At 37.9% G+C, this 20,212-nt stretch overlaps 1 protein-coding gene across 22 annotated transcripts in view; it reads right to left on the bottom strand.

Annotated features, from left to right (window-relative positions):
* Positions 1-2,029: 2,029 nt before the first annotated feature.
* FAR1 (fatty acyl-CoA reductase 1) overlaps positions 2,030-20,212 on the bottom strand; it is a 37,693-nt gene continuing 19,510 nt past the window's right edge. For 7 of the 22 annotated variants that reach the window (XM_083599042.1, XM_083599037.1, XM_083599035.1 and 4 more), the window contains 9 exons: positions 19,942-20,121; positions 18,714-18,891; positions 17,691-17,735; positions 17,471-17,598; positions 15,065-15,132; positions 12,730-12,901; positions 8,367-8,496; positions 6,626-6,753; positions 2,030-4,553 (listed from right to left, as the gene is read on the bottom strand). In XM_083599042.1, the coding sequence (XP_083455168.1) occupies positions 4,391-4,553; positions 6,626-6,753; positions 8,367-8,496; positions 12,730-12,901; positions 15,065-15,132; positions 17,471-17,598; positions 17,691-17,735; positions 18,714-18,891; positions 19,942-20,121 (1,192 nt within the window). In that variant the 3' untranslated portion in view covers positions 2,030-4,390. Of the gene's footprint in view, positions 4,554-6,625; positions 6,754-8,366; positions 8,497-12,286; positions 12,459-12,729; positions 12,902-15,064; positions 15,133-17,470; positions 17,599-17,690; positions 17,736-18,713; positions 18,892-19,941; positions 20,122-20,212 lie in introns of all 22 variants that reach the window. The other 15 variants (XM_083599030.1, XM_083599027.1, XM_083599029.1 and 12 more) reach the window with 3 other exon arrangements.

Here is a 20,212-nt window from a genome sequence, read left to right as displayed (position 1 = left end):
CATACATTGTGATTAGGGAGAATGGACTGAAAATCTAACTGTGCAACTTTGACAGAATTAGGCCTTGTCACCTCTTGAAATTAGTCCCAAGTAGCCCATGTCAAAAATTATGTTAAAGGGCTCCTTTAGAATTGTAACTAGCCAAACTCATTGTACCCCATCTTCCCATTGACCGAGAAAAAAAGGGGGGGTTAAAACCATAATTACAAGAGAAAACACTGTTATATGCAAGTTAAGACCATGCCATATCAACGGTTTTTATTTAAAGCCTTAAAATTGAACTGTTGTTACTATTCATGTAGACAAATCTTGGGAGTTCACAAAGATCAAACAGATTTCAATTGCAGCAACATGATACAGTACAGAAATTTGATGCGTCAGGAAACTGGGATCTCAAGCTATGTAAGGCGTGGAGCTCAGTGTGGAGCAGATGATCTCTTAAGATACAAACCATTTGGAATCTGTCCTGGGTCACCTGCATTCTTTTTTTAAACTGATGAGTAGCAATAAACACTTAGCTGAAGAGAAGAGCTGTGAACTTGTGTGAGCCAGGCTGATTGTACCATTTAGCCCACATTCTCTCTTATGTTTCAGATACTTTTCTATATTTGCTTGGATCCACTTATCTTTCTCTCTCCACACACCCCCAGCAAGCTGTACTCAGCATACTATTGCTTGTAAGCAACCAAGAAAATCACTGTTACTGAATGGCATATATATGCTGCATAAAATGTTCTTAAACATGATTGCCTATGCTAGCAATCATTTCCTCCTCCTCTTTCTGGGATGAGTGTTAGTCTGTCAGGCTCAGAATATCCAGAGATCCTTTAAATAAAACAAAAACCTTCTACTCATCTAGACTAGACGAAAATTAAGTTTTCAAATTAGTATTAATATGTGGTGGTGTTATTTTTAGAAATATTCCATATATTTAAAGTTTCAAGATTACGTGAATGTCAGCTCATTTTTCAGTGAAAGAAGCAACACTGACCTTCCCCCCACCCCCCGTGCCTCATTTCTACTGAAGTTCTACTGTAGTACAGAAAGTAAAATTTGTGTATCTCATCCCATCTAAGGTCCTGTACTGCCTGAATAATGTGACAAGTAAAGAAAGACCTGTTATGCACTTCCACCTTAAATAAGTAGTTAAATTGTTGGATGGAACTAACTGAATCCATTTTGTTTCATTCAAGCTTAAACACAATGTAGAAAATGAAGACACTAATAAAAAAATGGTTAGGCCTGTAATCTTATGAATGCTTACCTAGAAGGTCCCAGAGAGAGAGAGAGAGAGAGAGAGAGAGAGACTCTTGAGTACTCAGAGAGACGCTGAATAAACATGCACAAAATTGCTAGTGTGAGTGAAATTCAACATTAGCCATTTTCAGAATACATCCACTGAAATCAATTGTCTTAAGTAACTTATCCACTGATTTCAGGCAGTCCACTATGCATGATTTAGTCAGATTTCACCCTGAAGTAATCATGCAACATTAAATTTCTTCAATTTAGGGTTTTATATTAGTACTCATTGGTACTAGGGGTTCATGTGACCTTTAGCATATGACTGTAATATGTACAGCATATACATAGCATATATGTAGCCTTGGAAGGGAGCCCAAGAGTTATCTAGTCCAACCCCTTGCAATGCAGGAATCTCAATTAGATCATACATGACAGATGGCCATCCAACCTCAGTTTAAAAAACTCCAAGGAAGGAGAGTCCACCACCTCACATGGGAGTCTGTTCCACTGTCAAACAGCTCTTACAGTCAGAAAGTTCTTCCTGATGTTTAGTCGGAATCTCCTTTTTTGTAACTTGAATCCATTGGTTCAAGGTGCTAGCTTCCAGAGCAGGAGAAAACAAACTTGCTCCATATGACAGCCCTTTAGATATTTGAATATGACTATACATGCAACTTTAGACATTTTGAAATGAGATTTTGCTACTAATTTCTATTTCAAAGCACAAAATGTTTTAAGTTAAAGTTTCTACACAGCTTAAACAACTCGATAAATTCAACAAACATCATATTCAGGAATTTGTTTATTTTTGGTTTACAAACAAAGGCACCCAATATTTCTATTTTATAAAAGCTTATGATTTAAAATTTTGTTTTCAGAATCTGTTCCTACAGCAGAAAGCTACATTGCAGGGTAATGTTCTTCTATGGTCCCAAATTTTAAAGTTCTGGCACACCTTCTGAGTGATCCATTTCAGAATGCTCTTCTCTCACTTTAGATTGGATAGTTTCTTCAAGTCAATTAGACTTTTCAGACTAATACCCAAAATTATGAATCTTGTTTATGTTAATTAACAAGTTTGAAATTACTGAAGTTGCAACATTAGTATGAACACCAAAACTGAAGGAACCTTTACAATCTAGATTTATGTGGAATGCTAGAACATTATTGCGACATAGTTATGTTATTTCTTTGTATGAGAAAACTAGGTAACCATTCAAATTAAATGGAAATCCTAGGAATCCAATATGGCAGCCATACTGGAAGTTAAACTAGTGTGGAAAATTAAACAATTCCATCAGTTATTCAGAGATCTTTTAAAATCGTAGTATGGATCCCGGTGCAATTTTCTCAGCTGCATTAGCTTCAGGAGTAAGCAGTAATTTGTTCCATAAAAACAGTACAGTGAGAAAATGAACTCAGCATCTAAGCATCTTACAACTGCCTCTCACCAAGTTCAACCACACACACACGTACATATATACACAAATCAAAGTGGCTTGTTGGGTTCCAGGCACCTTGTGCAAAAGTTTACAACGTACTAAAATGCCAAGTAAATATTCAAGTTCAATGAGAAAGAATTAGGGGAGCAGCTGTAGCAGATACAGTAGGAATATTGCACCCAACTGTAAAACCTTAAATCACTAAATCCACAATTTATTGTATTCCAACACTGTAACACCAGACTCACACACTTCTTAATAGTGTGGACTATGTAACATTTTGTATCCCTGGAAAATTATATGCAGATCTTTTTTAAAAAAACAACAACTGTACATTAAAGTACTTAATAAGATAAAATATTTAAACTTCAACAAGGAAGCTCTCTCTCCAAAATCAGATGCACATTTGCATGAAAGAAGTTATATTTCCACAGCAGCAAGACATGCTCTATATGTGGAATTATAAGTATAGGATGCATGTGCTTCGCGTAACTGCTATGGTTCATTCAGGATTCATTCACAATTTACTTAGGCATATTAATAAAAAAAACAACCCCAGGTGTAATAGAAGTTAATCGGTTTGCCACCACACAAGTATGGTAGATTATATCAAATAAAAAGAATGTTAATGATAGCAGAGAATTGTATGTAACTATGTTTAACAGCTTAAGATTTTAATATTATATGTACTTAATTAAATCTTAGAGCAAGGACTGTTGTAAATGCATTTTTCCTGGTAAAGCAACATGCAGAAAAATACATTTAACCTAGTACCTATTCAGTTATTTATATTTTCTTCATTTCTATTTTCACCATTCCCCCAAACTGTGCTGAGTTTTATTTAGCATAAATATCAATTTCACCCCTTCAGAAGTAGTGCTCGATAATTTGGTTTAAAATTCTGTAGGTAATTTAAGAAATGTGGCATTTCGTAAACAGATTTATGCTCTAAATCACTGAATAAAATTTCAAAGTTCCTGATTTCTTCTGCAATAAAAGGAAAATACTAGTGACTCGTAATGATGTGGTTCCCTTGTGTGCAACTTCCAAGGAATAAATTCACCTCTTTCCTTGGCCATACAAACAGTTCTAAGCCACAAGTCAGAAAAACATGCAGAGTAAAATGCTGTGTACCAGCTGCAGTTTTCCCCTTGAAGGATCCCTGCTTTTTCAAGTCAAGGGATTGGAAAGGAGGAGAGAAGAATAAAAGACTAACGAATGCCCAACTCACAATCATTTACAAAGATACCTCTCTCATAAGAATAACCAGACAAACCAGTTGCAATTTTAAAGTCTCAAATAAATAGCTCTACCATCTAAGCCAATAATTTGTTCACCTTAACTAAACACACTTATTTGCAATAAAAATTAAGTTTACTATGTTAAGGCAGATTTTAATTTCAATGCATTCCAGAATTGCACAGTTACACTGGTCAGTGGCCTAAAGTTCTTCCTCATACAGAGATATTAAATTCATTTGGATATTTAACCTACATATTTGCCTAATGACAGATTGATCCAGTATCAGCCATATGATCTCCACAGAAATACACAATTAAGCATCACGTGTACTGTACTGTATTTCACAATCCAGATCTAATATTTCATGTTTTTACAAAAGACGAGATGAGTAGGTACATTTTAGGGCTTTATGCCATTAGACCACCATATGCATAGATGTCCTAATTCTAGAATTGCCATCTTTAATATCTCATAGTGCTGGATGCTCTGAAGTAAGAGAGAAACTTGTAACAGAGGCTAACGACAAAATACCAGATGTTTCTTGCCATTTGTGATCTTGCAATGAAAATACGCCAGATGAGGATCACAAGCACTGTATTGAAGCCATAACGAATGTTCCTTAGCCTAGGAAAGCAAGGAAAAACAAGATGTGAAAAACACAGGCTGACCCACAAGTAAAGTTAACAACTGTAAGATGAATTGGCACTTGATGCCCGCCCCTGTTGACTAATAAATTGAGAAGTCTAACAATCAGCTACTTGTATAAAGTATGCATTATACAATAAGCCAGCCTTTGTCAACCTGGTGCCCTCCAGATCTTTAGGTCATGCTGGCTGGAGTTGATGGAAGTCTGGAGTCTTAAAAATCTGAAGAGCATCACATTACCTATTCCTGCAATAAGGAAATAAGCTGCATCTTTTACCAGTAGATGTTTTCTTTCATGTTTGTCATAGAAGTCCCTACAGATAACCCAACCAGTAACGTTTTCAGCTAAGAAATGCCTGGCTCTGGTTTGCAAACTGGAGGGGAAATGTCAGAATTCCCCCAGAATTCCTTACCTACCAATCCAGGAGTGGTTTCTAGAAGACAGGTACATAACTTACAAGTGTTGTGAGAAAAGAAGGGCAGCAGTTCTCCTTTCTTCACTGCATACCAATGCAATCTCAGAGCACAAATCCAAGCCTCAAATTATTCTTTACTATAGTAAAACTAAAAGTAGCTAGGATATTTGTGGCCAGATTGTCTTCACAATAGCTTCCAAAAGTATGATCAAACAGTAGCAAATGTGTTTTTTCAGCTGTAGTATATACCGTACTTCTTGCTTAATGCCTATATGGTTTGGAAGGTAGACGACACAAAATGGAGTAAACATCCTAGTATATGTTATCTTTCTAGTCCATAGATCTGGGTTTGATCAAATCCTGGGATAAGTTTAGAAACAACCTACCTAGGATTTTGAGAGAGGCAGCCTCAGAACTGGTAGAGCTTGCCACTGTTGACACTAAGAAAAGGGACAGAGGGCACCTCTGTGCAATGACCAAAAATTTCAGCAACTGTGTGTCCAACTAATACAGTTGTGAAACATGACACAGACTGTGTGCTATGGTTGTAAGGTCTAACAGTTAATGATAATTACTGAAGTATAAATGTGTAATAATCATGACTTGTCAACTACCTGTAACAACAACAAGCCTTACAGTATTAAGTCAAACTTCACAAATGAAATGTAACTTTTAATTCTTAAGTCAAGAGCACAACAGATTAAACTGTTTCATAGCTAACATCATGTAAGAATGTATGTGCACAATACATGCATGATTTCCAGTCCAAAGTAGAGTCCAGTTTTAATAAACACCTGGGCCAAACCTAGATTTCTAGACTCCTTGTGACAAGACTTGTCAGTAAACCAGCTGAGATGGTAAGCCTTCCCCTGTTAAACCCTACATATTGCAAAATTCTTAGCTTAGCTGCTCACTTACATACAAAAATCATGTTATAGCACTGTTTTTTATTTCATATCACAACAGAGCATATGGGTAACTCTAGATTTTTTGTGGTGTCAACCTTTTTTTTTAAAGCTACCCAATATTACTGCAACTTTTCCCCCAGTCAAATTTAATTTGGAAAAGCAACAAGAATGGTGGGGTCATCAAGGAGATTAAATTTTCCATTTGTACAGGTTTATGTACTTTACATTTTGTGATATTTTGACTTCTATGACTTCACAGCAGCTATATTGTTATACTCCAAAAGGAAAATTATAAGTAAAAATTTTTTTTACTTGCATATGGTGTCACAATTAACACCTTCCCTCAGGTATTATATCTGCATGAGAATTCTTTGATCCCAAAACCAGACGGATGCAGCATTACCCTCCTCTGCACCAGACATTAAAAGAGGCAGTAAGGTTTCAATTGCCATTACCTCCTAAAAAGTAAAGAATAAAAGTTGAGGGCAGAACTTGAAATCATGCTATAGTGAATTTCCCATCAGCACAAGCACCGCAGCTTGCCAAGCAGAACAATCTCCTCTCGTGTGATATTATGGAGGCTCTCCTGACACCTGCCCCCACAAGTAAAATTATTTAGGGAGTATACTAGAAAAAGGAAAAGCTATGTTGAACAAGTGGAAGCCCTTGTGCAGAGCTTGCACCGATTGGACTTGTTAGGTGAATTCCACCCATAAACTATACATACTTATTCAAGTGTTTCCGAGCTGCTGGGAGACCAGACATTTCCTCGTTCAATACATATTTCTTCGTTCCCATGCAGTAATTTTCCATATATTCTGCCCAGTGTAGTTGTCGAACATCAAAATTAAAGGTCTGTCACAAAAAGAACGAACAGTATTATGCCAAACTTCACAAATGAAATGTAACTTTATTCTTAAGTCAAGAGCACAACAGATGAAACTGTTTCATAGTTAATCAGCAACGCTGGGGAGAGGAATACTGCGCTGCTCTGCAGCCACCAAAACCTACCATACCCGGATTGCTTCTCCACCAGTGGTTGAAGCAGCAGGGCAGGTGGGGGCGCCACCACTTTCATTTCCACTCCCTGAGGTGGCTGCTTCACCCTGCCTCACGGGTGGGTCGGATCTGCTGGACTACAACTCCCATCATCCCCAGTTGCTATGCTGGTTGGAGTTTATGGAAATTGGAGTCCAACAACGTATGGAGTAAACCATGATGGCTACCCCTGCTCTAAAGGCACCAATATTTACATCATTTCACATCCAAAGGTGCTCCCCACTATAACTCTACAAACTGTTAATCAAGCGACATACAGAATCAACCTGAAAGGATGACACACACACCCCCACTTCAAGCTAACTGGGGCATTTAAATTTCCCCCTTTAAAAAGGTTTGTAGAGTTATAGCGTGGAGCACCTTTGGATGTGAAATGATGTAAATATTAGTGCCTGTAGAGCAAGTGTAGCCATCATAAGCCTGAATGGCCTGTGTGCTGATACAAACAGGGGGAGGGGTTAAAAGCGCATAGCTGATATTAGTTCTACCTCTGAGTAGGCAATAAAGCGGTGGTCCCTGTAGTCAGTCCTACATTGTAAGGTTGGAGAATGCATAGCCATTGTCACAATGAGCTTCTTTGTGAATTATGGGTGGAAGGGTAAAGAATCACAACCAAACCACACTGTGCTATTGAAGGAGCCCAAAGTAAGGTGGTGCCAGCAGAGAAACAATGTTGGTGCAGGGCTGGGGCACAGGACTGTGACAATCACAGCACCCTAGTTCAGTGGCAGAGCACCTGCCTTGCATGCAGAAGGTCCTAAATTCAATCCCTAAATTCAATCCTTTAGAGATTCTGTTTTTGGTTAGAACTCATTGAGGCACTACAGTTCCAAGTTATCCTTGCTTTTGCCAACACGTAACAAGACTTAAAATAGGCACACATACTCTTAAAACCTTGTTACTGAATGTATTATCTTAATCCATAATCACAAACCGCTGCATATTAAGTTTAGTCCTAGTTTATGTTAACAAGCTGAACAGAAATTAGTCTCATAGCCTACTTATTGTTTTCAAGCAGATTTAAACTACTGAGCTATCTTGACATTAACCTTTTAATCTAAGATTAAAATGATTCAGTATCAGATACCTGCATAGAGTATGACAGTCTTCATAATTTCAAAAAATAAAAAATCTAGCTTCACCAATTTATCTCAATTTCAAATATTTAAAGTTCATTCAAACTCATTTGGATTAGCTGCACATATCAGGAATGCTAGTGCAGACAAGGTGTCTAGCATTGTAAATTATTTTTTATAAAAGTTAAAGCAAAGAAAGGAACCAAGCACACGATTATACTATAGCTTGATTTTCTCCTATTTTCCCTGTCAGCTATTCTTTCTTTGAGAAGCTTGACATGTCAATAGTACAGTGAGTAAGTCATTGCTAAGACAAAAACAAACGTAACTTGCCTTTTTGTCTTCAGGACTCAGCTGGCTCATGAGCATATTGACGTTATCTGTGTTCCAGTCCCAAGAATTACTGGTGAAATATTCTAGCAACATCATAGCCTTGTGAAGACGTGTTATTGTTTTCATCATCCTACAGTTCAGGGAAAGATGTTATTCAAGAAAATGACATTTGAAAAACTACATGTCTAAACTCAGATCCTCTAATTGTCTCCCAACCCCAAGGCACTCAAGTAAATTTAACATAACTAGAATATTTCTGCATTGCATTTTAATAAATATTTTAAGGAAAATGATGAACTACATGCTTAGACAGTATAGTGAAAACTAGATTATAGAGACTTAATATGAAGTAGATAGAGTTAAAGAAGAAGAGAAATATTATCTAGTAGTTTTCATTGCCGAGTCAAGAGGGGAAACACTGGATTCAAAAATTTATCTGTAACTTTCTGGCTTGACCAAAGCTTAGCCTCAATCTACAAAGGGCAAACTCTAGAGACAGATGTCCTTTCTCTATTTCTCCACCGCTCCCAGAAAACTATTTCTGTGGATAGCATCAAAGGGCAGCTCCCCTGCAACAGAAAGTGCCCCTGAGTATAATTCTCACACAAATAATATGTTGGGTATTTATTTGAGAATCAACACACCAGATGCCCGCTCCCATTATTCCAGAGGCCAATAAGGAAAGTTTACATTACATAACAATTCTCCTTTCCAATATCATCACGTTACACCAACTGATGCAATGCAGTATGCCAGTTCAGATGTAAGGGTTTACCACATAATATGCAGAAATATTCTATCCATGTTCATTGCCTACCTGGGGCAACAATGAATAATTTGTCTGAATACAGTGCATTCTATTATTAGGATCAACATGGAAAGCAGCTTTTCTATTTTAAAAAATATGTTTATGTATAAATTTGAATCCAGGAAACTGAATATTCATTTTTAAAATACATTTTTAGTACATTTGTAAGGAAAATTAAGTTCTGGTGCATATTGTCTTCCTAGAGCAACAACTTATTCCACTGGCACCGGCTAGCCACAGCCAAGAGCATACAGTGATTCTACACATACATTTCCAGCCTGATCCTTAAAATGGAAGGCACTGATGATAAAGAGCAAAGAAGATGAAAAGGGGAAAGGGACGAGAAAATAAAATCAGCATCTGTATGAAACAGCTTTAGGAAAGACTGTGGTTGTTTGCCTATACTGAGCAGGATGGTCAAATTCTACTGTGTGTAAAATATTTTATAATTTAAATAAAAGAAGTATGTTTGGGGGAAAGCTATTTAACAGGAAGAACTACATCCCAAATACAAATAACTACCTACCAGAAAAGCAATACAAGACAATGAAACTACGCAACACTTTCTCCTATTAGGATTTTTTTTTATACATTTCTTCTAAGGACCTAAAATGTGTCTGAACTACAACAAGGGAACTTGTGCAGCTCACCCATATTATGAAAAGCTTAGCCAGAGCTCTTCTTTCCAAACATTCATAAGCACAAAAGTCAGAAGAACAGAAAAATACTGACTATAAAGATTTTTAGCAGTAATTTAAAAATGCATTACATTCAAGTACACTTGAAGTTAAGGACGCAAGCTTACTAAGAGTGAGTATTTTACTTTCTAGATGAACAATTTTGAGTTTCAGTTCCCTGGGCGACATCCAGTGGGGCTTCTCACCAGCAGAATTGATTTATTCTGGCATAACAGGAGTTCCTCTTCCCTTCCCTGAACTGCCTCAAAATCTGCTCTGGAGGGCTGTGAGTCACTAGACCAGAGTTGGAGAGGAAGAAATAGAAAGTCTGCTCTCACAGACTTCGCTCTCCCCTGGCTACACTTTCAAGGCACTCCACAAAAGGAAGGAAGTGGGAATATTGGTAGCTTGGTACTTTTTGCTATGAAATAAATGCTACTGATTTAAGCTAACCCCAACTGTGGCCCCTGTACCAAATACCCCCTCTCCTCCCCACACATGCTGCTGCACCAGTGAGAGGTTAAGCAGTATAACTTCTTTTTCTCTGTACTGAATCTCCAACCATCCAGCTTCAATGGATGAACACAGCTTCTAGTATTAAGCAGGGGAGCATATATGTGGGCCAGATTCAACCAAAGACTTCCGCTAGGGCAACAGCACTTCCTCTCCTTCCCCTAGCTGCTCCTAAAGGGGTTGGGAGAACCCCCAGAACAGCACAGGGGAGATGACAAGGGGGAAACCTACCATCTGGCAAGCTGAAATGATTTCACTAACACAACGCTTGCCATAGTGCAATGTTTCTTTAGCTTTCTCTTTAGAATCTTTAGCTTTCTCTTTAGAATGCTTTCATAGGTTAATTTTCACAGGAAATGATCTAATACACCCACTGAAGACCCCTGTTTCCAAAAAGCCTATATTGAGAAACACCTTTGTGTGTTGTGGAGTCTTCTAATGTGTGCTGTCGGTCAACACAGAATGCTAGCTAGGTCTTTTACTGCAATTCTGAAGATTCCCTAAAATACGTTCAACATTTTCTCTGCAACCACAGGTGTAAAATCAGGAGTGGTAGGCAAACTGTTTCTATTGACGTTTTCCTACCATTACTGAACTAATGAGATACTGAGCAGTGTTAATCTCATAAGGAGCTCGATGATGGTCTGGAAAAGTAACAAAAAACAGTACAAAGCTATGCATATCTAGCCAGAAGTAAGTCCCACTGAGTTCAATGAGCTTTACTCCCAGGTCATTTGTATAGCAGCAGCAGATGCCCAGTGGTTTCCAGATGTTGTTGGACTCAATCTCCCATCAGCCCCTGTCAGCCTGGCCAATGCCCATCCATAATGTAAAGGACTGAAGCCTAAGGTCTTGTACATAGATAAGAATGTTGTTCTACATACATAAATACATACATAAAATTTATGTAACTGGCAAGAATGTTAAAGTTCTTCCAAAACCAATAGAGCAAATTCCTCTGGATCAGTGCAACAGAGCAGAAGCATGCCTTTATGTGTAGCAAGTCTACTTTGATGGACCTGAGAAGCTGGTATTGGCAGCTGAGAGAATGGCATAAAGTCACCAAATTCCAAAGATGTAGGCATAATACTTGCCCATGCTTCCACAATAGCCATCAAGACAATGCCACAAGCAATAAAGCATAACAAGCATTATTTCTGTGCATGAACTAACTTTTGGTAAAATATGCTGATGCTGTCACAGAACATGGACAAGTTTTATGCTGGAGCTTCTAAAGTCAATAGAGGACATACCAAAATATGCATATATTTTTTTAAAGTAGTAGTATTGCAAATGCTAATTTAACTTTGAAAAGAACAGAACTTGACAGTTCCTCTGTTCCCTCAGATCTCAGTGGTGGTGGTTGTTGTGCAGTTTGAACATCCATTCTGCAAAAGAAAGCTTGAAAATCGTGCCATTTTAAAACTATAAAATAGGAAGAATAAAACTATGCAATTTTGACGAGTTAAAGTAAACTTTTTGCTTACTTAAAAAAGGTAGCCAGAAGAATTATAAGCCGAATGTCAGTGAGATAAAATGTGTTAAGTGACTTGTATCATCCATTAAAAAAAACACAAGTACACCATGATTGTCATCTATATTTATACAGATGGCAATATATACATATATATTTATTTATCTCTTACATCTCCTTGCCCTCCCATTCCATTTCAGCTTATAATTTCAATAACAGTGCTAGAGTGGAATGATTCAAAAGACTTAGAAAATGGCTGGGGCTGTTAGATTCATTGTAAGAAAATGAACTTCAAACAATCACTAAGTCCTAAGAAACATCCAGCTCTTTTACTGTTATTGTTGATGCTTCTATTAGTAAATTTACAGAAGAAGCTCATGCCATTGATCTACACCGCCAAAAAGCTTCCATCACCTTTCCAGCAAAGTATTAGCCCTTTCCTTCTTACCACGGTTTCTGACCTGTCAACCTTAGAACAACATCGTATAACAACGCAGGAAGTATGTGACCGACTGTAGTCCAATAATGATGTTTAAGGGGGTTGGACTGGAGTTTAACATTGGGACGCCTTATTGCTTGTTCTAAAGGATTCCTCTTGAATGTCAAATTTATGTAACTCTCTGTAGGAAAAATAAGGGTCACAATGTTTTGAGCAGCTCTTGTTCAAAGAATGAACCCACAGTTAGGTAGCAAATTCAACAGCCTTAGACATCTTGATGGTTTAGCTACTTAGCACATTATCCATACTACACCATTTCCATGGCCTGAAGTCAAACATCTCTGTGGATTTAATGGCACATTCAATCATAATAACAAATAACATGTTAATGTGTTAATCGTGTAAACATGGGTTTGTCATGAGGAACAGAAGACAGAGCTAGTCACCATTACCTTGGGCTTCTTCCTGTAATCCTGAGGTAGATATCATACAGGAATGCTGGGGCCTTATGGCTTACAGCAATCCAGTAGTGATATAAAAGGTGATTGGAGGTTAGATTTACATTGGGCCGTCTGAAGGCCTGTTCGAGAGGGTTCCTCTTGAAAGTGGATATTACATGGTATTCTAAGAAAGAAAAGTTGTGTAACAGCTTTGATAATAACCATTTAAATGTAATGGACTTCCATGGACATAACATACAAGTACTATTCTCAATGAATCAAAGCACATCTTTCGTACACATCTTTCACTAATTAGCAATGTTCAGCATTCATTCAGTTCAACTGTCAAGCCTAAGTAGTCTCTCTCACTGGAATTCTTTTGGTGCTTTTAAGTGCTCCACTGACTGCAGCTTCATTTCCTGTTCTGTGCTCTCTCTGTTCCTCTTTCCTACTTAATTATTAACCTTGTGTTTGTAAATAATTGCAAATAGAGCTCCACTGGCTGACACTATGCTATGACCTATGTATCACACAACAATTTGTAAGTTGCATTACAGATTAACCCAACATTTTTAATTAGCTCAGGTATCAAACACACCTGAATTAAATTAAGGAATTGTTCATTAAGGTTTATTTTGGTTTCTCAGACTGAAGGCCTGAATCTGTAATCTTGTACTGTCTTAACCCAACTTCCAGTGAAATAAAGAAGTGTTCTTACAGTAAAAAGGAAGTCCTCCAGAAGAGGAAGATTTATGCACTGCTTTTGACATTCTGACTAGACAGAAAAGAAGATGGTAAAGAATGTTAAGATTATATGCAGGCTATTAATTACCTGGGAAGAGATGCTGTAAAAAATAATAATCCAGAGATGTAAAACTTTAAACAAATTATGTTAGTACGGTTAGAAATTGGAAAATAACTTAGTCCTATGTAACTGCTTTTTTTATATATCACTGATTCCTCAAAACTCAGCAAATCCCATTTTCTCATGGGCTGTAAGTTAGATAAACTAGTTTTACCCACCCACCGCTATCCATCAACTGCTGCTACTCAATATCTAGCCTTGAAACATTTTTTTTCTCCTTACAGCTTATCTTTCCCATATTTTAAGCATTTAACTAATGCTCATTGCTATTGTTTTAACATTTTAGTGTAAGCCACTTTATCAGGTTTGCTTGAAAAGCTACACAGTGGTATCTTGATTCTTGAATGGCTTGGCCCCCGAACAAATCGGCTCCGGAACGCCGCAAACCCGGAAGTGTGTGTTCTGGTTTGTGAATGTTTTTTGGAACCCAAACGTCCGATGTGGCTTCCCCTTGACTGCAGGAAGCTCCTGCAGCCAATTGGAAACCATGCCTTGATTTTCAAATGGTTTCGGGAGTTGAATGGATTAAGTTCGAGAACCAAGGTACCACTATACATATAATGCCTGCAAACTCCACACTGGTGCAGAACTGCAACTCTTGGCCCTCTTCCCTTTAAGAATCATTATAATGTGCTTTGCTCTGATGTTATAACTCTGATCAAAGTACTGCTATCAATTGTAGTCCAATACTTAAGTAAAACCAGGTGTGTATATACACTGTGCTAAAAAAAATGTAGGAGCTGGGTACTGGTGCAGTTCAATTTGGTAGAAAAATTGAAATATGTGGGCTGAATAAGTTATGAAAATCTGCTTAATGTTTACATTGTTTTGAGTTATTTATTTTATATTTTTCACTATTTTGCATATTTTGTTCTAGAATCATGGTTAAAGCTAAAGGAGTTCTACAGACTACTGAGGCTCTGCCCTCAAACCACTGGTAAATCTCAATCACCATTCTGCCCTCTGTAATTTCAGCAGCTATTACCCTCACACTGAAACACTGCTTTGAAGCTGTTTAAGGGTTACATGTTCTCTCTGAAAACTCATGCATTTCTGTGGAACCACAGCATAAACACACACACCACTAAGTAAAGCCTCTTTTATACTATATTGTATTTTTATTACTTTTGTAATGCTTTAAAAAGGCAAATATATATATATTTGAAATATTTGGTACACATTGCTCTAACACTATATGCATACACTAAAATGCTGTGTCACACAATGTATTTTCAAGCATACGTAGCAAAACAATCTTCTCCCCTATGAGCTTAATGGTTCTAGCAGTCTAGAAGGACAAGTATCTATGGAGAGAGCAAATTTATTTGAAAAGCTGCTCCCAATCAGAAAGCAGGGACAAATCAATGCTTGGTCCTTTAAAAGCAATTCTTATTTTTTTTTTGTGAATCTTCATGCATGGCTTTCTAAAGGTTCACCAATAAGTTAATTTATTAAACTGCAGAGGAAAAAAAGAAGGCATACCAACTTCACCCCAATGGAAGGGATTGGTGCCACCCGTAGTACAGTTGTATACCATAATATTTCTTGGTCTGAAAAACAAAAATTAGTTAAATTTTTTTCTATATTATCATTCCTCTTAAGACAAAAGAATAGTTCACATAATAAAAAGGGGGGAAAAAGGTAAAAGTAGCTAACCAATACCACAGCAAATAAAGGTAAAGGTAAAGGGACCCTTGACCATTAGGTCCAGTCGTGACCGACTCTGGGGTTGCAGCGCCCATCTCGCTTTATTGGCCAAGGGAGCCAGCGTACAGCTTCCGGGTCATGTGGCCAGCATGACTAAACCGCTTCTGGCGAACCAGAGCAGTGCACGGAAACGCCGTTTACCTTCCCACCGGAGTGGTACCTATTTATCTACTTGGACTTTGACGTGCTTTCGAACTGCTAGGTTGGCAGGAGCAGGGACCGAGCAACGGGAGCTCACCCTGTTGCGGGGATTCGAACCGCCGACCTTCTAATCAGCAAGTCCTAGGCTCTGTGGTTTAACCCACAGCGCCACCCACATCCCTACCACAGCAAATAGTAATATGAATAAGAAGCCAAGGATTTTTTTAAAAAAACCACTTTGTAGTGTAGCATTTATAAACTGATTCAGTGGATTTATTAATTACTCAACACCAATCCTGGCCCAACTGTACTGGCTGCCAACTGCTTTCCGGGCCCAATTCACAATGTTGGTTTTTACCTATAAAGCCTTGAAACAGCTTGGGACCATAATACCTCAAGGACCACCTCTCTCCATATGAACTGACCTGCACCCTGCACTCATCATCTGAGGCCCTTCTTTCTTTGTGTGCACCTTCTGTGAGAGGTTGGGAGGGTAGCAACACAAAAATGGAACTTTTAGGTGATGTCTCCCTGCTTGCGGAATGCTCTCCCTATCTATAGGCACCAGGCAAAAACATTCCAGGCCTTTAGCTAATTAAACAATCTGACATTTTAAATGGGGGGGCATTATTGTTTCTGTTTGTTACTATGTTCCTATGTGATACATTTTTGCTGTTTTATATTTTATTTTTATTGGATTTTATTGACCTAGACAAAGGCCATGGCAACATCCAAAGGGGGGGGGGGGCAGCAGTTGCTACATATGCAGTAAAACCACGGTCAAATCCACCAAAATATATTATTAAACAGAATAAAAAGTAATTTTCAAATAAAATGTGTAAATTAGATCTCTGAGTACCCACTGTGACTGACCACTAGCCCATCCAGATCTTTCTTCCTAATCTTCCTAGCTGCTAAGTCATAGAGGGCCACTCAACACATTCCCCTGATGGAGATATAAATTGCCCTTCCCTGGTCACCGGTTCAATCACTTGATGAATGGAACACCTGTGTGTGCATAGGCATTCATGTGAGTGAGTGTTTGGATAATAAAATAATAAAAGTAGGAGACAAACTGGAAATACTCTTACTATACATCTAAGAACAGCTTTGGACCTGCCAGAGAAGTGGGAAGAGGAAGCACAGAGGATGTGTTTCTTTGCGCTCTTCGGATGAGAAACACAAGTATATATGTAATGAGGAAGTCCAAGTCACATTGCTTCCTCTTGTGTTTCTTCTCTAGAACTTCTGGAATACTTCAAAGTAATCAGTAATGGGGCATGGAAGCCTCACATAGGAGAATATTCCAGCATTACAATGCTGCCACCCAAAACTTTCACATTTAACCGAGGGCAAAGGCAAGGAGTTCACAAAGCTCCCAGGGACTGCCCGCTAGGATTCTGAAGAGAAGCAATGGGAACTAAACTGCCACAGGTCCACAGCTGAAGAGAAATGGAGTCAGTAATCAGGGTAGGTAGACTATGTTGCAACACCATCATCCCCCAGAAAATTAATAACTCATTCCCTCTTATCTATGGATACAGATGAGTTTACCCCAAATATGGTTTAAACTGAAACAAATAATGTGTAGTTAGTGCAGCTAGAGTGATGCAGCCCCTATACACGGATGTCTGAACTGCTGCAGAGGTCTCTGGGGTTCTGTCACTTTACATCTGGAGAGACTACCAGCAAGATCTGAAGTGAAGTTGTGCTCAATATAGGTTGCCTCCAATCCTGCTTGCACTGCTCTCTTTGTGAAGCAAAAGCATGCCAGAGAAGTCCTAGCAACAATGCAGGGGCTTCTCAGGAAAAAAACTGTGCAATTTGCCACTGTTTGATGCTTGTCCAGAACACCCCTTGAGCTGTATGCCCCTGAGCCCTGTACTAAATTTGGGGCACGAGACAGTTGCAATGGTAACAGAGGCAATAAGAGTTCCTTGTGGCTATAGAAACAGAAACCACAATCACATATTGATGTAAGCAAATCGTTTACTATCATAAGACCACCGCTTAGTCAATTTTTAAAAAATGCATTGTCACCTGTTATACCTATTAACTCCGGAATACCAGGCAGCAGCTATTGTTGCGTTGATGACTACATCTACTGGAATAAGATCTGCAACTGCATTGTTTGAGGCTCGCATCGTTCGAAGGATTCCTTTTCCTGCCTTAAAACAGAAGGTACAAGATAAGAAAGCCATTTCAAGCCACTATAGCTTTTCAGAAAAATATATTTGCCTACATTTTAACTTTTACTTACAGCAATAAAAAGGCCACTAGGTCCATTAAAGTTATCAATCCATCCCTGTTTGGAAACAAAGCATAAGGAAGATTTACTGGCTTAATTGCTATGAAAATAAACTGGGAATCATTTAGCACCTGAGTAAATGTCACAATATTTCCATTTTTTATTTACAATCCAATTTTATATTTATATATACTGCCATATGCATACACAGTATATAAACGTTTTTTCTTTTCTACAAACAATGTTTTTGGAGAAGGAAAATCAATGGGGTAAGAAGAGGAAGACATTAACTGTTTCAGTCATACTAAGAAAGCATTTTCAAAACAATTCACAAATATATTAATTCCATAGCATAACTATGCAGTTTTCACAAAACATTTTTTTCATTCAACAAGTAAAATATTTAACAATAAACTACTTTAGAAATGTATGAATAGTCAATATGCTAAGAATAAGCCCATTGGCTCATTGCTTGCTGATTTATCATTAGGCAAGAACCATTTCTTCTGAGATAATTAAAATGTTTCCATAAGAAACTCAAGGAGTAGCAACTGTAATATGGGAAGTGATACTAAGTGTAAGGGTATTATTTGGAAGAAAGTCTTATTCAGGCATAGGCAAACTCGGCCCTCCAGAAGTTTTGAGACTACAATTACCATCATCCCTGACCACTGGTCCTGTTAGCTAGGGCTGGTGGGAGTTGTAGTCCCAAAACATCTGGAGGGCCGAGTTTGCCTATGCCTGGTCTTGTTGATCATGTAACATTGTGATTGTATGTTACTCCTCTTATTACAGGCATAAGGTGTGCAGTACTGATAAACCATAAGCTCCAAGTAGTGCTTCCTTATGGCCTACATCCATTTATCACTTAGCTTCCTTTACACAAGATTTTAAAAGAGATGGCTTAGACTGATCCGGAGTCAATGTATTATCTGCTTTTCACACAGCCCTGGCCTGTGTCTTAGTAATAAAGACTGAATCAATAGTAAATAATGACTAAGAAATTTTGCTATAAAAAGGTTAAGGTTGACTTACTGGGAAAGGCTCCTTCCAGCTGGCACCCACAATTGATGGCCTTATAATGGCTACATTTAGTTTTGCACCTTCCAGTTGCACAATGTATTCTGCTAAGGCTTTTGTATATGTATAAGTATTAGGCCTGTCTCCTATTAGTTTTGGTGTAATATCATTCACTAGGCTGTCATCCATCCACCTAAAAAAATAAACATATTTATTCATTCATATCCTATCAGTCAACTCAAAAGCACCAAAGATGGCTAATAAAATCTGTTCTTCATGAAAAAAATCAAAGTTTTATATATATATATATTTTAAAATACGACCACTTAAAAAGTTTAAAAGAAGTTTGGAAAAGCTTTTCTAGTCTGTGGAGGGTTAGAGTCAAAAGTCTCTCACTCAGCCTGTTGCAGGTCCAGCTGAACAGGGTGGGCACTGGCAACATGCTGGAGGGGAATTCATGAAACTCAAAGCAGTCATGTTACCCCTGGGCAACCTTGGATTACTCATAATTGTAGCTCATTTTTAAACAAAGAATGACATCTTAACAAAACCTGACAACTCATTTGTTACTGAAATTCTGAATGGCCACGATTTAGGTGTCATTTGTGTTAACACATTTGTGTTATTTGTGCATTAACTGCACAAAGAAGGAAATGTACCAGACAGAGATATTACTTCAGTGTTGACTATCAGAACATTTAAAGATCCCACAAGAGTTCATGCTCTTTTGTTTTCATTTTCCTTTAATACACTTTTGGTTGACGCCGCTACTTCATTGCTGTAGTCATTATTTACACTTGAAACAGAATACCTAAAGTGATGCAATTTTTACTCACGGAAATTCCATTAGGAAAATATGCTCCTTTTTATAGTTCAATGCAATTTTTAAAAGAATATTTCCTAATTTATCTTCCATCTGAAACAATTATATTGAACAGCAGATTACAGAAACTGGTTTCTAGTTTAAGACGTATTTTGATGCCTTAACCCCATTCTGCTTTTCAGTAGCAAACCCTGAGTCACAAGGTAGACTTTCCTTTTTTCTAGCCAATGTATTTCAGAGAGAAGGCATTTCCAAATAAGCCCTACTTTTCTAATTGCTAAAAATCACCTTAGCATATGGCCAAGATCAGAACCAGCAATGTTCAATCCATTCTCATTTTGTTTCAGCTATAAAAAAAATTTCCAACATTTTTCAATTTTGAAAGCATGAAATTAAAGGGGGGAAGCATTAGACACATACTCTAAGGAATCTATCAATTTCTTAGGATCAACAGGGGGTGGATAGACCACTTCCTCAATGTGTTTTCGGTTGCAGTATGCAAATGCTGTTGAAACATGGATAAACACATCTAGATTCTTCATTTTCTGGGCCAAGAAGAGAAGTTGTTGTGTCGCAATTACATTGAGCTGAACAGCATCTCTGTTGAGAGAGAGAGAGAGAGAAAAAACAAGTGTACTAAAGAGTACTTTCAGGTATCCAAACTCAACATGTATGCACAACAAGATTCCTT

Source organism: Podarcis filfolensis (assembly GCF_964270895.1).
Source record: "Podarcis filfolensis genome assembly, chromosome: 1".
NCBI classification, from domain to species: domain Eukaryota; kingdom Metazoa; phylum Chordata; class Lepidosauria; order Squamata; family Lacertidae; genus Podarcis; species Podarcis filfolensis.
The sequence above is the reverse complement of the archived record's forward strand: the minus strand, read 5'-3'. Positions and strand labels throughout refer to the sequence as shown.